Source organism: Protopterus annectens, chromosome 2.part0 (genome assembly GCF_019279795.1).
Source record: "Protopterus annectens isolate FY-2018-M chromosome 2.part0, PAN1.0, whole genome shotgun sequence".
Taxonomy (NCBI): domain Eukaryota; kingdom Metazoa; phylum Chordata; order Ceratodontiformes; family Protopteridae; genus Protopterus; species Protopterus annectens.
This window is the reverse complement of record NC_056728.1, coordinates 68,629,556-68,646,218: the sequence shown is the minus strand read 5'-3', so window position 1 is coordinate 68,646,218 and position 16,663 is coordinate 68,629,556. Positions and strand designations below refer to the sequence as shown.

The window sequence follows — 16,663 nt, the reverse complement described above, 5'->3', positions numbered from 1 at the left end:
GCAGTCTTTCCCCCCTGTTTTGTGGTTTGGGAAAGAAGGTAGGTAGGTGGATTGCCTGGTTTAGAGACACTCTGGATACCACCTTAGGCATAAATGTAGGGTTAGTTCTCATGGACACTCTATCTTGATGGAAGATTAGGAAGGGTTGTACTGCCATTAAGGCCTGTAGTTCCGAAACCCTTCTTGCTGAAGTAATTGCCAGTAGGAAAGCAGTTTTCCATGATAGGTGTTGAAGATCTGCTGTTGCTGCTGGTTCAAATGGAGGGAGTGTCAATTTTTCTAGCACAAAGTTCAAGTCCCATGCTGGTAATGGTGGTTTCCTAGGAGGTTTTACATTCTTGATTCCTCTGAGGAACTGCCTGAGTAGAGGATGTGAGAAGACAGGGGGTCGAAGCTGTATTCTGCAGAAATAGCTGATGCATGTATCTTGATGGAGGAATAGGACAGGCCTGTATGTAGAAACTCTGCCAAGTACTCCAGGATGTTAGCAATGTCTATCTTTGACACATCTTTTCCTCTTTCAGTACTCCAAATGACAAACCTTTTCCATTTTCCTGCATAGTTCCTTCTTGTTGAAGGTCTGCGGGCTTCAAGGATAATGTCTTTCACCCTTTGGGATAAATCTGGGTTAGTTGCTGTTATGTGATGTTCCAGGCAGTCAGTTGCAGAGTTTTTAAGTTTGGATGCATGATGTTGTAGTTGTTCTGAGTTAACATCAAAGGCATCAGGGGTAGTGTCCACGTTCTCCCCCGAGACATGCTCCTCAGCAATGGATACCAGTGTTGTCTTGGCCAATTTGGGGCTATCAGAATTATCCTTGGACGTTCCTCTTTGATTTTCAGTAGTACCTTGTGCATCAAAGGAAGAGGTGGAAATGCATATGCTGTCAGGCCTTTCCAACTGAAGGATAGAGAGTCCACCTTCCATGCTAGTGGGTGGTATGTCCTTGTGCAGAATTTCTTGAGCTGGTGATTGAGTGGGGATGCGAATAGGTCTATTTGTGGCATTCCCCATTTCTTTGTGATGGCCTTGAAGATGTCCGGGTGTAGCATCCATTCGTGAGCATCCGAGGTAGTTCTGCTTAACATGTCTGCTAGGATGTTTTCTTTTCCCGGTACAAATATTGCCTGTATCTGGATGTTGTAGCTCAGAGCCATATTCCAAAGGTCCAGAGTCATTCTGCATAGGGAGTATGAGTGAGTGCCTCCCTGTTTGTTGATGTACCACATGACTGTGGTGTTGTCTGTCCTTATCATTAAATGGCCTTCTTTGAGGAATGGTCTGAAATTCTGGATTGCTAGTTTTACTGCCAGCATTTCTTTTTGATTTATGTGCAGGTGCAGCTGGTCTGGAGTCCATAATCCTTGTATGCATTTGTCCAGCATGTGTGCCCCCCAGCCTAGGTCTGAGGCGTCCGTTGTGATGGTTTGGCTTGCTTGAAAGTTGTGGAAGGGCAAGCCTGGGTTTGACTGGCATGCTTGAGCCCACCATAGGAACTCTTGTTTCAGGCATGGGATTAGTGGGATTTCGGTTTCTAAGCTGTGCCTGTGTTGAGACCATAAATTCTTTAGGTACCACTGTAGCTTTCTCATATGCAGTCTGGCATGGGGACCAGGATTATGCATGATGCCATGAAGCCCAAGGCCTGCAGTACTTTTCTTGCTGTTAGTTTGTTCTGCTTTGTTAATGCCAAGAAGTAAAGAGGGAGTTGTTCTTGTTTTTCTGCAGTTAGGAATGCCATCTGTTTTACTGTGTCCAATTCCGCACCCAAGAATGTTCTTGTTTGGGATGGTATCAGTCTTGACTTTTTTAAATTGACTGTGTATCCCAGGGCTTGTAGTAAGCAAATGACTCTTTGTAAGTCTTTTGTCAGCTTGCTTTTGTTGTCCGCTTGTATCAGGCAGTCGTCCAGGTATGGATAAATTTGAATTCCCTGTAGCCTGCAATGAGCGATTACTGATACCAGGCATTTTGTGAATACTCTGGGCGCAGTAGATAAGCCAAAGGGCAATGCTGAGAATTGATAATGCTCTGATCCTGCAAGAAATCTGAGGTATCTTCTGCAATTTGGTCGTATGGGGACGTGCAGGTATGCCTCCTTGAGATCTAGAGTTACCAGCCAACACTCCTTGCCCAGCATGGGAAGAAGTTGCTGTAGGGTCAGCATTTTGAATTTTGGGACAATGATGAATGTGTTTAAGACGGACAGGTCGAGAATAGGTCTCCAACTTTTCTCTTTTCTTGGTACTAGGAAGAGTCTGGAGTAGAATCCTTTGCCCTGTTCTGTTAGTGGTACTCTTTCCACAGCTCTCATCTTTGTTAATTGAGCTATCTGTTTTAGAGCTTCTGTTTTTTGATTTGGAGGTAGGTTTGGCATTCCTCTTTTTACTGGTAAGGTGTGGAAGTGAAACCTGTAGCCTTGGTCTATGGTCTGCAAAATCCACTTGTCTTTTGTGATATAGTGCCAATTTTTTGAAAATAAGGCTAACTTTCCGCCTAAAGGTGCTGCTATTTGTTCCCTGGTAGGCGGTGTCAGAGCCAAGTCACTGTGATTGTCCTGTTGCAGTGGTAGTGGTTGTGTCGGTGCCTCGCTGGTTATTGCCTTGCCACTGGCGTCCTCTGTAGGCACCTCCTCTGGATTGATTTCTGCCTCTGGCACGTCTATTCCTGCCTCTCTGAGATTTTGAGGAGTCTGGAAAGGACCAATTTTTGGAAGGCCAGTTCCTGCTAAACCTTGGGGGCTGAGCCTGTAAGAAATCCTTAACTGTTTGTACAGATTTTGCCTTCTCTTCCATTTTCTTCATTACTTGCTGAGCAGGAGTACCAAATAGACTGGCCTTATCCATAGGAGCATCTAACAGCTTTGCTTTAACATGATCCGGCAAGACCTGTTCTTTCAACCATGCATGCCTTCTTATAACTGTGCCAGTCATGGCTGATCTAAATGAAGCCTCCAGTGCATCATAGCCACATTTTAAAGAATGGTAACTAACCTGCTGAATGTTATTCACCATTTCTAAAACATATTTCTTATCTAAGGAGTCATCAGAGGACAGTTTCTTAGTTAACTGATCAAGCATAAACTCTTGGTATTGGATCATATGAAACTGACAGTTCAAAGCTCTAGCTGAGAGAGTAGCAGAGGTGTAAACTTTTTTCCCCCATCTCTCTAAGGACCTGGATTCCCTTTCAGAAGGAAGAGGGTTTTTTTTTTTTGCTGAGGTCGAAGCTACTGCCTTAGGCCCCTGGGAGATAGTCTCAGGATCTGCAAGTGGGGCCTTGTATAGGTGGTGATGAGTGTCTGGTACCCTGTAAAACCTATCTGGTTTGGCAGGGGCTGGAGGTAAAGTATCAGGAGCAGTGAAAACATCATTAAATGCATCATCCACAACAGGCAGAACTGGAGGTATAGCTAAGGGCCTATGTTGTGGTAAGTGTAGAAAGGTCCCTTTTCTGGAGGCTGAGAGGCCCTGTCTGGGTGAGATTGGGATCCCCTAATTAAAGAGATGAGATCCTCTGCCAAAGTAAGCATTTGTGAACTGGAACTGGGCCTGTGTGAGGGGGGGCTTAACAGGCACAGATTTAGCAGTTTTGGCTGCTTTAGCCCTGGCAAAGGCCTTAATAGACATGGCTGCAGGAGGCCTAGCAGCACCACGTGCTGGGGTAGAGACATCCAAAGGGATGGTGTCTGATAATTCAATAGGAACCACATTAGTAGGCAAAACTTCAGAGGCCGATTCAACTAGGGTAACAGGAGCCTTGGTAGTAGTCATGGATTCGGCTGAAGATTGACCCGTTTGCTCGGTTTCGGCCGAAACCGAGACACTCGCGGTTTGCTTAACCGTGGTTTCGGCCGAAACCACGGACCGCGAGTGTCGGTCTTTTTCTTTGCGTTTTTTAACAATTTGAGTAGTCGGAGGATCCGACGGCATAATGCACGCAAAATCTGAGCCAAAAAACTGTTCAGCAAACTCCGACCGACGCTTAAGCATTCGTCGGTTGAAGGAAGCACAGGCTAAACAGGCTGCTACGTCGTGGTCTAGGCCTAAACAAGGTAAGCAGTAAGAGTGGAAATCCTTATGAGGTATTTGTTTCCCACAAGTTAAACAATTATTTACTTTTTCTGACATCGGCTGAGGCAAGAAAGAGTCCCCAACGGGGTACTTAGCTTTTTAGAAGTCTTCGAAGTAGTATTCTGTAGTAGTAATCTCTGGATCTGACCGACCGGCACTTGCGAACAGCTTCTGCTTCAAGCCACGCGGCAAGAAAGACTGAGGAAAATGGCGTCGGCTGATGCCTTTATACCCGAAGACCAGGAGAGATGACGTCGGGTGAAGTGCGACACCAGCCGTGGCCAGACCCAGACTTTGGAATCCGGCCGACCGAAGGGCTGCCTGACGACAGGACAACCCATTTGTTATGACTGCAGATGCATCCTTGAAGGACATCAGTGGAACTGAGATCCCCACCCATGGGCAGTCACCACTGCACATTCACAGCCCCGAGGGTGGCTGTGCTGGGGGATGCGTAGGAGGGGCAGGCTCACCCATGAGTCACGCCACTCTTGCCTCAAGCTGGCATAGGGGATCAGCGAATGAACGCTGGATCTTCCTAGGCACCACAGCCCGGACCCTTTGGAGGGTGACAGGTGGCTCTTCTCCACCCACGCTTGCACAGGGGGGATGAGCCCCATCCCCTGCAGTGCTTCCACCTGAAGGTGGCACAGGACCAATGGAAGAGGGGAGCCCAGGTTGGGCACCAGACCTGCTGGTGTCATGTGCAATCGCCAGCTGAGGAGGGACAGGTGGGTCCGCTGGGACTGGCCTTCCCATATGTTCTGTGTTTAGGTGTGTTTAATTACAACATAGACAACAGCATTCCAAATTAGTTGTAACAGCATGCAGTAATATTCCCATTAACCCAACACACCAGGGTTCCAACAGTTGAACAGCAAGCATAACACATGCATATATTGAACGACAGTGGACATTCCAACAGCATGCAGGTATGATTGGTGGCAACAGGCCACCAAGATTGTGGTGTTTGAACAGGGCACATGCATCAAAGTAAATGCAGATATTTATAGAACAATAGGACATATGTCCCAACAAATGTACACATACCCATTGAGGTGTGGAATTGCATTGTTTATGCACATGCAGTAGGGTGTAAAAAGATACCTCCATTAACAACATCTTATGAGTACTTATAGTTTACACTACATTCCTATTGACTTCAGGTGTATATCCCCTACATGTAGTATTACACTAGGCAACATGCATTAGGTTGTGTGATGGGTGTGGCTAGTTCATTTTATACCTGACCTATATCTGACATACTAACTGTCCAAGATGCAGATGTTACTGCTACATAGTTATATTTTTTATTTATATTTATATATCTACATATCTGGATGTGTTCACGTGACATTTTCAGTTATATTTCTACAGAACCCTACATTTCAAGTAGCACACTCACTTTTCTGGGGAACACATTAACAAGCTACTCGTGTGCCAGATTTACCTGTGCATGCCAGCCATTAACCAACTGTTGAGGACTGTATATATGCTTCACGACTACTGGCACTTCCTTCATCCACTTTATATGGGACTGCCCAACTGTGGGTTGACAGCGCTTAATGCAACAGTACTATTTATATAATGCAAGGGTACAACAACATTTCAAAGTAAGTGACACGGACTCACTCCAAGTATCATACCTTTATTAATTACATTCCACACTTTCCTAGAGGCTGTCTCATTTATTTGATATTACAGTGCATGCAGAAGACTTATTCAAGACGTATTATACCTTTATTAATAGGTTACAACACTCTTTTTCAGGCTCGCTCACTTATTTTATATAACAATACATGCAGAGATATTATTCCGGACTTATTTTACCTTTGTTAATGGTTTACAACACTCTTTTTCTGGCTCTCTGACTTATTTTATATAACAGTACATGCAGAGAAATTATTCAGGGCATTTTATGGCTTTATTATTGGGCCACAACACTTTTTTTCAGGCTCTCTCACCTATTTTATATAACAATACGTGCATAATAATTACTAACCTGCCTGGTGGTGCAGCCTTAGCAGCCTATCTGCATAGGCTTGCTGATTCACAGCATGGACACCTGCAGCTGTGAAGTAAATGAAGGGATATTGAGACATACCTATCCATTATATAGATGAAATTAGCATGTCTTACATACTTCATTCCTTGGCTACCTACTCAGTAGTGGGGCATCTTGCATGTCACTGGCCTCCTGTATCCATCGGTTCAGTAGGTCCTGCTTCCGTCTCTTCAGGTCTGCATGGTGGTGACGGACCTGCTCACCTCTCTGAGGGACACCTGTGGCACTGGTGAGATCATGAGCTAACCAGTTCCAAGCCTCTGCTTTGTACTCCATCCCTTGGACTTGGCCCTGCAGGAGTCTTGACTCATGATGGTGGACAAGGAGCCAAACCATGTATTTTGACTCCTCAATGCCCCAGCGTTGCGCTCGAAAGCGAGTACCCTCTCCAGCACCAGCCATTCTGACTGCAGATGGGAGTTACAATCAGTTATAGCGAGTATTCCCGCCTATGGAACTTAAATATGCCGCATTTCCCGCACTTATTTGTGATTGGCCATTTTTGAAAATTCTCGGCTAACAGCAAACCTGCTTAGCAATGGTTAATCTTCCATTTATAAGTATATGTATGTTAACAGTGGATGTGTATGCTAAGCTGTCATGGCTTAGTGGTTCAGTACTTTGATTATGGTGCACAGTGTCCCGGGTTCGAACCTTGCCATTGCTTTTTATTTTACTACTGTGCAGACAGGCTAGGGGGTGTGGCTGTGTTTAGGCCACTTTGCACTACGTTGCTCCATGTTGCCCGATGGTGCACTGGTTAGCGCGGTGCGCAGCTCTGTGCAAACCTATTGCGCTAGGTAAAGCGCTGCTTAGCTATGGGCAATAATATTGCGCTAGGTAAAACCCTGCTTAGCTATGGGCAATTATATTGTGCTAGGTAAAATGCTGCTTAGCCATGGGCAATTATATTGCGCTAGGTAAAACGCTGCTTAGCCATGGGCAATTATATTGCGCTAGGTAAAACACTGCTTAGCTATGGGCAATTATATGTCAATATCCTTATTGCTGCTCACCTTCTTATCTTTATATGGATACATTTTGTTCACTAATACATAGGCCATCTCAATGCTTTTTACTAAAATTTCATTCATATATGTCAGGAATTATTTTATATACTAATTTAAAACATAAAATAGACAGGGGAGTGGTGGGACTAGAACCGGGAATGCCTCCTCTTTGTGTGAACGCTCTACCACTACGCTATTGCTATTTGGCTTGAGTTGCATAAACATTTCTTATTATGCTCTTCGATGTCGAAATTGCTAACTGCAGCTAAGCAATGGGCACACCCGCGCAAACACGCACATATACGGGCAGCTATATTGGGAATTATAAAAAAAAAATTTTAGTTTACATTTTACATTTACAAAGGGGTTTAGTATGTGGGGATGTGTACTGTTTGCTATGTGTACATTTCAGCAGACTCGCTCATTGCATTTGTCATTTTCACTTTATATGGTTGCAGGGGCATAGATATTTGGACTGCTCGGCAGTCCGACATGCCCTCTGCAGTCTTACACACTCCGTGTAAGCCTGCCAGTTGAGTCAGTGCCCTCATGCATATGCATGACGTGCTGACGTCATAGTCTTAAATGGCAGTCTCCGAGTAAGACTTATTTAGTCTTACTCGGAGGATTACTGAATCCCCCCCATATTTTTCATGGATTACATGACTCATTTAACCCTGTTTTTCCAAACTCTTTCTTTTGCTTTTATATGCAGTTTACACACTTCCACCTATTCCGTAATTTATTTTACCTATGACAGTCTAATGGATTCACTCTGTACACATTTGTTGCTTTATTTAGCATTACATTTGTTTTCATAAGAATCTGGCTCTTTTTATCATTTTACCACATCCAATTTTATCTTGTGGTTTGCGTTCTCGCCTCACAGCAAGAGGTTTTCCGGTTCAATTTTTGGCTGGGGTGCCTTCTGTGCAGAGTTTGCATGTCCTCCCTTTGTCCGTGTGGGTTTCCTCCGGGTGCTTCGGTTTCCTCCCATGTTATAAAGAGATGCATCTGGAGCATTTCTCCCTGGGCCTCCACTGAAAATTGGCTTTGTTCCAAGTCAGACTTTCCCAGTAAACAAATGTTAAAATAAAATAAATAAATAAAATAATGAAGTACATAGCTTAACATACTTCACAATTTTTGGCTCATTTCTTTAATTCAGTAATATAAACATTGATGCTTACTGTCACACTTTCTGCCCTGATGAAAGATACATAGTGAATATTTGACAGATTTTCTCTCAGCCCACTGCAATTCTGAAAATTGTCTCACCACTACCATACTCTCTGTCTGTCTCTCGCTCTCTCTCTCTGGTGCTTTCTTTCAGAATTGAAATATAAGTATTTCAATTGCTTCATCTGCTGCAACATTCAGAAATGTCAGTCTGCACCTTGTCTGGCTTTTTGAGATAGTCCACTTGCAGTCAGATTAAACAGAATTTCTAGATCAATAGTTTCTAGTTCTTGTGCAATCTGTCGTGTAGAGAAAGAGATTTTCTGCAGACTGTGGCTGCACCGTGTTTAAACCAAATAAACAAACTCATCCTGCACTTACAACTACTTCTGATACCATGTGACATTTGGTTCATACAGAACGAAATTAGGAGGTGGACACATGGAGTGTCAGCTCTTCAGCTTTAGTACTTAGAATGCTCACTAATACACTGGAAACCAGACACAATGACTTACATACTGTGTCAGGGGCTCAGTCTGGAAGCATACTCTGCTTTGGACTTAGAAGACCAGAAGGCTCTGGGTTCTATTCTCACACGAGTGTGAATTCCTTTTCCATTACTGATGCTGCATTGCAGCATGGGGGGGGGGGTGATGTTCTCCCAAGTGTGAGGTACCTCAGATGAGACAATGAACCAAAGTTCCATTTGCCTGAGTTGGTGGTAACAAGTGGATGTCAAAATTACCATGGTATTTATTGAAAAGGGTAGGGGAAGTTCTCCAGTCCCTTGGTTAAAGTTCCCCTTGTCAGTATAAATATCACCTAAAGTCTCCCCTGAATGGAGTCCTTTGGCCTATTGGAACTAATCTGGTCAACAAAGTGTAAATAAACAAACAAATAACTGATACTCTGAATGTTGTATAGGAAATGATCATTTAAAGAAATATTAACATACATTATATGGGAAAGCTGTGATCCAGAAGAACAGAGAATACATGAAGTACGGATGACCTGAACAGCACTTGTGAGTGACTGAATGGAAATTAAGGTGATCATAAAAACTGGACAGGATTTCTTCAGGTGGTGATAGGTACTGTCAAGCCACTAGCATGGTGGAAAGATAACTGGTCACTTATTCCTGTCCTGTCCTCACTGCTGCATCAGGGAAATTGTTGAGGCTGTACATGTGTAGATGACTCTTGCACTGTGTTCCAGATATACATAACTCTATGCAGGTTTGCTAAATAAACAGTTCTAGTTATGACTGCCTCATTTATGCCTTGTGTACCTGAATGATTCAAGTCAGGAAAGAAAACTACTTCAGGAGCCCTTAATGTCTGTAAGCAGTCATTACCAGCCCTTGGCATATAAGACCCTGCTTTGTGTTTATGAATGATGTCTCCAGTGTAGTACTGTGAATGAAGATGTAGCTACATACTTAGTGATTATCTGTTTTGAGTATTATATGTCTGACTAGTTTTCAGTTGTATTCTACAGACTGTCTTGAAGCAATAGCAGTCATGTGTGTGTGTGTGTGTGTGTGTGTGTGTGTGTGTGTGTGTGTGTGTGTGTGTGTGTGTCCATGTTTGTATCTGTGTTTCTGTGTGGGTGCTTAAATGGTCATACAATTGTTACATTTCTATTGCTTCTCCTAATCAATTTTGCAGTCCAGTCTAACCTATTTATTAGCAGTGTCACCTGTATCATAGATAATTCCTTTAGGTGCAGAGGAAGCCTGCACTAACTGAAATGGATCTGCTGAGGGCTTTTTTTTTTGTTTTTCAGTCTTCCACCATGCCAGCAGGGTTCATTACTAATATATTTAGCCTCTACTACATGGGAAAGCCATTCTACAATGCCACTACTGTTTCGGAATGAATCCCAACTTTTTCATCAATCAATGGCATATGTTATTAGCATGAACTGCTGAGATTTTCCTCGTATCTTCATACCTTCATATCACACACACATGCAAATGCACATGAGCTCACACACACACACACACACACACACACACACACACACACACACACACACACACATATATACAAACATGCATGTGCAGACATGACAATTGATAATTATACAAAGATTAATGCATATGAAACTGAGTAAAACAATTTTGTTTTCATCCCTACTAGTCAGTAATCAATCAATCCCATTTATCAACACCAAGATAAGGACATGTAAAATAATGTTTTATTTTCATTGCTAATATATTAGTTTAGATAATACAGGGTACGGAAAGAATGAAATTGTTAAGTTAAATAATGTTGTAATAAACAAGAATAACTCAAAACTGTAGCAGTAGATGTTGCTACGCATGTTCAGTTCTTTTAAGCATTGAGATGTACCAGTTATTTGAGATGCATAAGTACTCAACTTTTAGGAATATTGCAGTGATAGTTTATTGGGACCACACTATTACATCTGTTAGTGTCCATATTACTCCTTTCACACAACAAGGATAACACCTTGGGCATACCTCTCAACTTCTCTGTTCAAGAATCAAGGACAATGCAAAAAATGCAGGGTCGAAGGTCCAAAATCATTGACATTTTTTAATATTACTATAATTCACTTAAAAAGTTATGAGAACAGCAAATTTTGCATCAGCATGCATTTCTTGAACAAGAAGAAGTATGAAATTGTAATGACTGGCATTACTGACCGACACTTGAGAGATGGCACCTGTGTGTATTCTAAATGCACTTCAAAATGAATACCTTAAGAATCCAAAATGCTTCATACTTTGGCACATGAAGCCTCTGGCTTTCCAAATGTAGTGTGTGTGTGTGTGTGTGTGTGTGTGTGTGTGTCTAATATACAATTGCACAGGACATGGAATATAAATCAGCTGTATAGATAATAATGACTTCCAGTCAATGTATACTTAAGAACAGTATCAGGCTGCAAAATAAGTGATATAAAGCATTCACTTTGAATTCCTACAGCAATATGAATCATTGTAGGTGGACACACATAGCAAAAGAAATGTTTCTCCATACAGAGCAGTATCTGACATAGGTAGGAAAATTGGTGTCTTATTTATGTACTCTGCTTTCGTTTTGCAGATATGGTGGAGCTTATGTTGATGCAGAATGCTCAAATGCACCAGATTATTATGCACAACATGATGCTAAAAGCGCTGCCACCAATGGCATTCTCAGCAGCAAAAACTCAGAACCCACAGCAGGTAAGGGGTAAACCTACCAGGTAGTCTGATTTTTACTACACCTCCAGCTGGGCAGGTTTTATTGTTACGGATTACTAGCCACATGGTGATTTTTTTTCATTTGAAAGATGATAGAGGTCAACTACAAAGGTGTGTTTCTTTATTTATTGCAGCATAATGGCTTAGTGGTTAAGATGTCTACCTTACAGCTCCAGGGCCTAGGGTCCTGTGCTGACTTCTGATTATTGGATTTGTGAAATCTGGATATTCTCCTGTTTGTGTGAATCTACTCTGGTTTCATCCCCTAAATTTTCTGGTTGATGAGCAAATTAAGCTGACCATAATTATTGCATTTACCCTTGCTGTTATGGCCTGAGTTTTTATATTTTTTAGATTAAAAAAGTCCAAGAGAAACCAGTTAATTAAATATGTTAGATTACATTACAAATACATTTATTCTAGTGAAAGAAGGATATCTTACGACATATAGGACCATCAGTAAATGTTAAGTTTCTCAATTGTGACTTTTGTTTTTTCGTTGTAAATAATGAGGTCCTTTACTTTTCTGACATTCAGTATCTATAAATGAATTGGTTGTCACTTAGAGGACAAGATGAAGCTTTTTACCAGTTAAATTTGTTCTGTCTGTATCCTGTGTTACTGTTATATCTTTTATATAGTCTAATATAGTTGTATATAGTATAAGTTTACTTCCTTTATATGAGTATTTTTTGTGTATTTTTTTTTTTTTTTTTTTTTTTTTTATATGATTAATTTTATATTATTTATGCCTAATTTGATAAATTGTTGTGTATTTACCTGTAGCTTTTTTCTTCCCTGCTCTACTGAAAACGGATATTATGTCCAGTTGGACTAGCCCGGTCAACAAATGTAAAATAAAATAAATAAATAAATAATAAATAATAAAATGAATACTCTGCCTCCCTCAGAAAGTAGGCAGTTAGATATATGTTATATCCATATCATTGTTTAGTAAACTTTCTGATAGAATGAAAACTTTCTGATGAAGATAAAAATATTTAACTAATCATACTTTTAAAAAATGCTTTAATATGTGTTTTAAAGATCAGTAAAGTTTTCTTGTGTTTTAAATGGCTGCATGATAGTAAATATTGGTTCAAACAGTATATGTCAATGTGACAGGATGATTCTTGCATGTCACACACTGAATAATATTACTTAACTATGATTTGCAGATCAGTGTGGTGAATATTCCCCAGTTTGTTCTATGGAATACAAGTGCAATGCAAGTGTGTAATCTGTTGTGCTGTACCTCACTTATGTCACATTCATAAAAGGAGGAGATGTTTAGCACTGGGGTGAGATGAACACTATAATGTTACCAGAGGACATCCAGATGTGTGACCCTAACTAGTCAGTGGCCCCTGTCCTACAGAAAATCCATTGTTTCTGTTCACTGAAGAACAGTGTTGAAGGGAGGGGGCCAGAAGTGATCCTACGTCCTGTACCTAAACCAGTGTCCCTACAATGTACTCTGCAGTATAACTTGCCTAGCATCAGGTTCCACTGTACAATGCAAAGAATCTGGTACCATGACAACCTTGCAATATGCATATTAATGCCATAATGTGGAATGTTTAAAAATCTGGAGCATTGACTTAAGTTAAATTTAACTTGCTATTCCACTTCTGCAAATCACTGAAACTGTTTTAGCATTTCAAATGTTGGCCCCTTCACAGAATGGATTCCGTACCTATAAGTCAACATCTAATTTGTTGATCACTAACTCCCCCATTCCATCTCTCAGATGTTTAATTTCCCAAACTATGTTTGCTATTATTAATTCATGTGAGCACCGTATTTGCATATTACAGTGTTTTTACTTTTCTCTCAATTGTTTTTCTAATAGAGTTAGCATATTTAGGTAATTGGGGTAAAGTCTGCACACAGTGGGATGCAGGGAGCCTCTTTCCCTGCAGAAATCATTTTTTTTTTTTAAGTTTTGCTTAGAGAGTATTTAATATTTTCTGAATGGGCAATTTACTTTGGGGTATTTTCCATCAATCTTTCAAAGCAGAACCATCACAGTACTCTACTGAGGTAGGTATGTGCAGGGGTTTAATTATTAACAATCTACTAGATGGTATAATACATATAGGACATATGCATTATTTAGTGGAGTCTGTTGCTGTGGAAAAAAGGGTTTCTTAATTAATTCTGCCCATTGTCTTATAACCACTACTCTGTGTGTGTCTGTACCTACCAATCTATCTGTGTTTGTTCATGTTACTGCTTTTATTGTGTTTCTTGCCTCCCTCACAACCCACTGGACAAGTTCTTGCCTGTCTGAAGACAGAATAATGACACCAGTACAATGACAGATTTGCTACATTATTCTCTTCCTTTGCTCTTTCTTTTCTCTTTCTTTCTTTTTCTTTCGTTCTGCTACCAAAACCTACATACCAGTTTGCATGAAAACTAAGGTACTGATGTTTAGATATATCTATTTAGACTCAGAGGCTAAAGTTTGTTATATTAGTGACTGGCACTAAGAAACCTGATTATTAAGAATCAAATTGACAATAAAACAGCAACGATAGAAACTTGTTACTTCATTGTTAAATCATTTTTGCTGAGTGAGAGTTACTTCCCTCTTTCAACTCCCTCTGATGCTTAACTTCACTAACTCCAAGATCAGTTTATCTCAAAGAAATGTCACCACAAATATTGTACAACTCAAAGCAGCTTATAACATATTACATATTCTTACCCATGAAGCCCATCAAGAAATAGATATTAATGTACGAATTCCCAGAAAAGAATATGATGTACCCTAATTTAGCTTCCCTGCCAGCACATAATGCCAACATCTTACAAACAGCTCATATCAAAGTACTGAGATTTATACATCTGTCCATCAATCATTGCCTAACTCCACAAAAAGCAAGGTGTCTTTCAGTTGCTGCCAGGGTTAACTGTCTTGTTTTGCTTAGAAAACAACATCAGGTATTAAACATAGAGATTCACTAAACTTCAAACTTCTTAATCAACTATATTCCCTCCTCTTGCAAATATATTAACTCTTTAATAGTTAACATATTCCTCCAGTAGCAGTTAGGGTATCAAAACAAAAATAATATTAGTCTCAATAAGCGTCAGTGGAAGCACGGTTATTAAACTAGCTCCTGCATGATGAAATAACTTATCAAATAAAATCACTAGAACACAAACACTCCCACTTTTCAAGAAGGCCCTGAAGCTGCATCTAAGAGTAGAATATAAAAGTACCTGATTTTGACTTAGGTTGATCTAATAAGCATGGCCACAACTAATTCTGAATTCTACACATGTACCTACATACATGCATGCATACACATACACACACACACACACACACACACACACACACACACACACACACACACACACACACACACACACACATATATACATGCACAAGAATATAAAATTATGTAATTTATAATACTAGCTATCTTCCTTTTTCGAAAGCTAATACAGATAATTTGACTTCTACCAATGAACTAAAGTATATAAGGCATAGTATTCTCAACATTAGTGTTAAGCAGACTAGTACTGAAAAAAATCTCTACATTTATACCTTATGTGGTGTTTTCTAAAGCAAAGCAAAAAGTTATACCATGAATCATCTGCTACTGCATCTGTTCGGAAAAGCTTAATAGCTTCCTTTACTTCATATTCATACAAAAACATCTGCTGTGACCAGTTTAGAGAACACACCATCCTGTTCATAAAAAAAAGCCATCTATGTATGAGTACCAAGTCCATGCCATGTAGCATGAAAGCAAAAAAAAAATCTGTGCTTCGATCTGGCGCGCCTCTGTAGATGAGAAGGGAGTGATGCCATGTCCATGTAACACCCCTGTGTTTATATAAGGACAGAAAAAAATAAAAAAATGGATTTTCTGATCATGCCCCCTAATACCCTGTGCCCAGGGCGGCTGCTTCCTTCTCTGTCCCACAGTATTTGTTTTCTCTGAGGTACATAATTCCTAGAATTAGTATATATACATTTGGAGTGTGGGAGGCTTGCCCCGCATTGGTCAAGTAAATGGAGCAAGTCCCCTGCAAAAAACAACTTTAAAGGGTGAACAGTGATACATTTGCTGTTCTCCTACATTTTATACCTTTTTTTCTTAATTATGGGACTCAGCAGTAACAAGTCTTGGAAAAACAAGCATTCCTTGCCTGGATTTGTTTCCACCCTACTTTATACTATTTTCAAATGTTTATTCAACAAACATGTTCTTACCAATATCAGCAGGTATTCCCTTATACACTTAAAGTAACAGATACAACTGAATTAAACAGTGAAAACCAGCACTCTGTTTACATATTTTTGGATCACAAGCATTATTTACACTACAATATGCACATTTTTTGGTATGAAACATTAGTCACACCAATATTTGGATATATGTGGGCTACCTGTACTCTTTAATTTTGTGAGAACCACTCCATTAGGTTACAATTTATCCCCTGTCTTGAAATCATCACTTTCATGCCTATTGGATGGTGTGGATGCCTGAAACAGGATCAATTTATAATGTCAAATGACCAAAGTGACGAACAGCATTCATTACTTTGAACACAGAAGATCAAAAACAGTAATTCAACAAGATTGTAGTACAGTGGTTACTGTTTTTTCCCCTTTTTCTACTGTAGTGCAATTGTGAAGATGGTATATATAATTTTCAGTGGACGTACAAGCCACAGTGGCTCCCCTCCCCCATAGAATCTGTGAAGACTTTTTCAGCATTGGAGTTTTGATCTTTTGTGTTTGATGTATTGCTGTTCAGCATTGTGGATGCTTTGCATTATAAATGTATTCAGACTGAGTCATGCCATCCATTTTATTTAGGGTTAAGGCAGGCCATTTATACCCTTGAATGGCTGTAGCCCATATAGTGCAATCAAAACTCTTGCCTTCTCCAGTCTCTTTACACTTCTCTCTCTAGTCCCTGCAGAGGGCTATTGTCACCAATGTAGGATTAAAAGCTAACATTTCACCCTGGAAAATCCTGAATGCAGCTTTCAATCTGATTCACTCTACCAGGCAGTTCTGAAAGCATCTCCTTGACCCCAGAGAAAACTTCCTTGATTCTTGTTTCTATGTCTTTGGCAGGGTGCCATTTATCTG

General features: G+C 40.4%; 1 protein-coding gene across 2 annotated transcripts in view; it reads left to right on the top strand.

Annotated features, from left to right (window-relative positions):
• The window catches only part of CCHR2.PART0H21orf58 (chromosome chr2.part0 C21orf58 homolog), a 198,829-nt gene that overhangs the window by 107,571 nt on the left and 74,595 nt on the right, over positions 1-16,663 (top strand). For both annotated transcript variants that reach the window (XM_044060559.1, XM_044060558.1), the window contains exon 6: positions 11,402-11,523. In XM_044060559.1, coding sequence (XP_043916494.1) covers positions 11,402-11,523 — 122 coding nt within the window. The remainder of the gene's footprint in view (positions 1-11,401; positions 11,524-16,663) is intronic.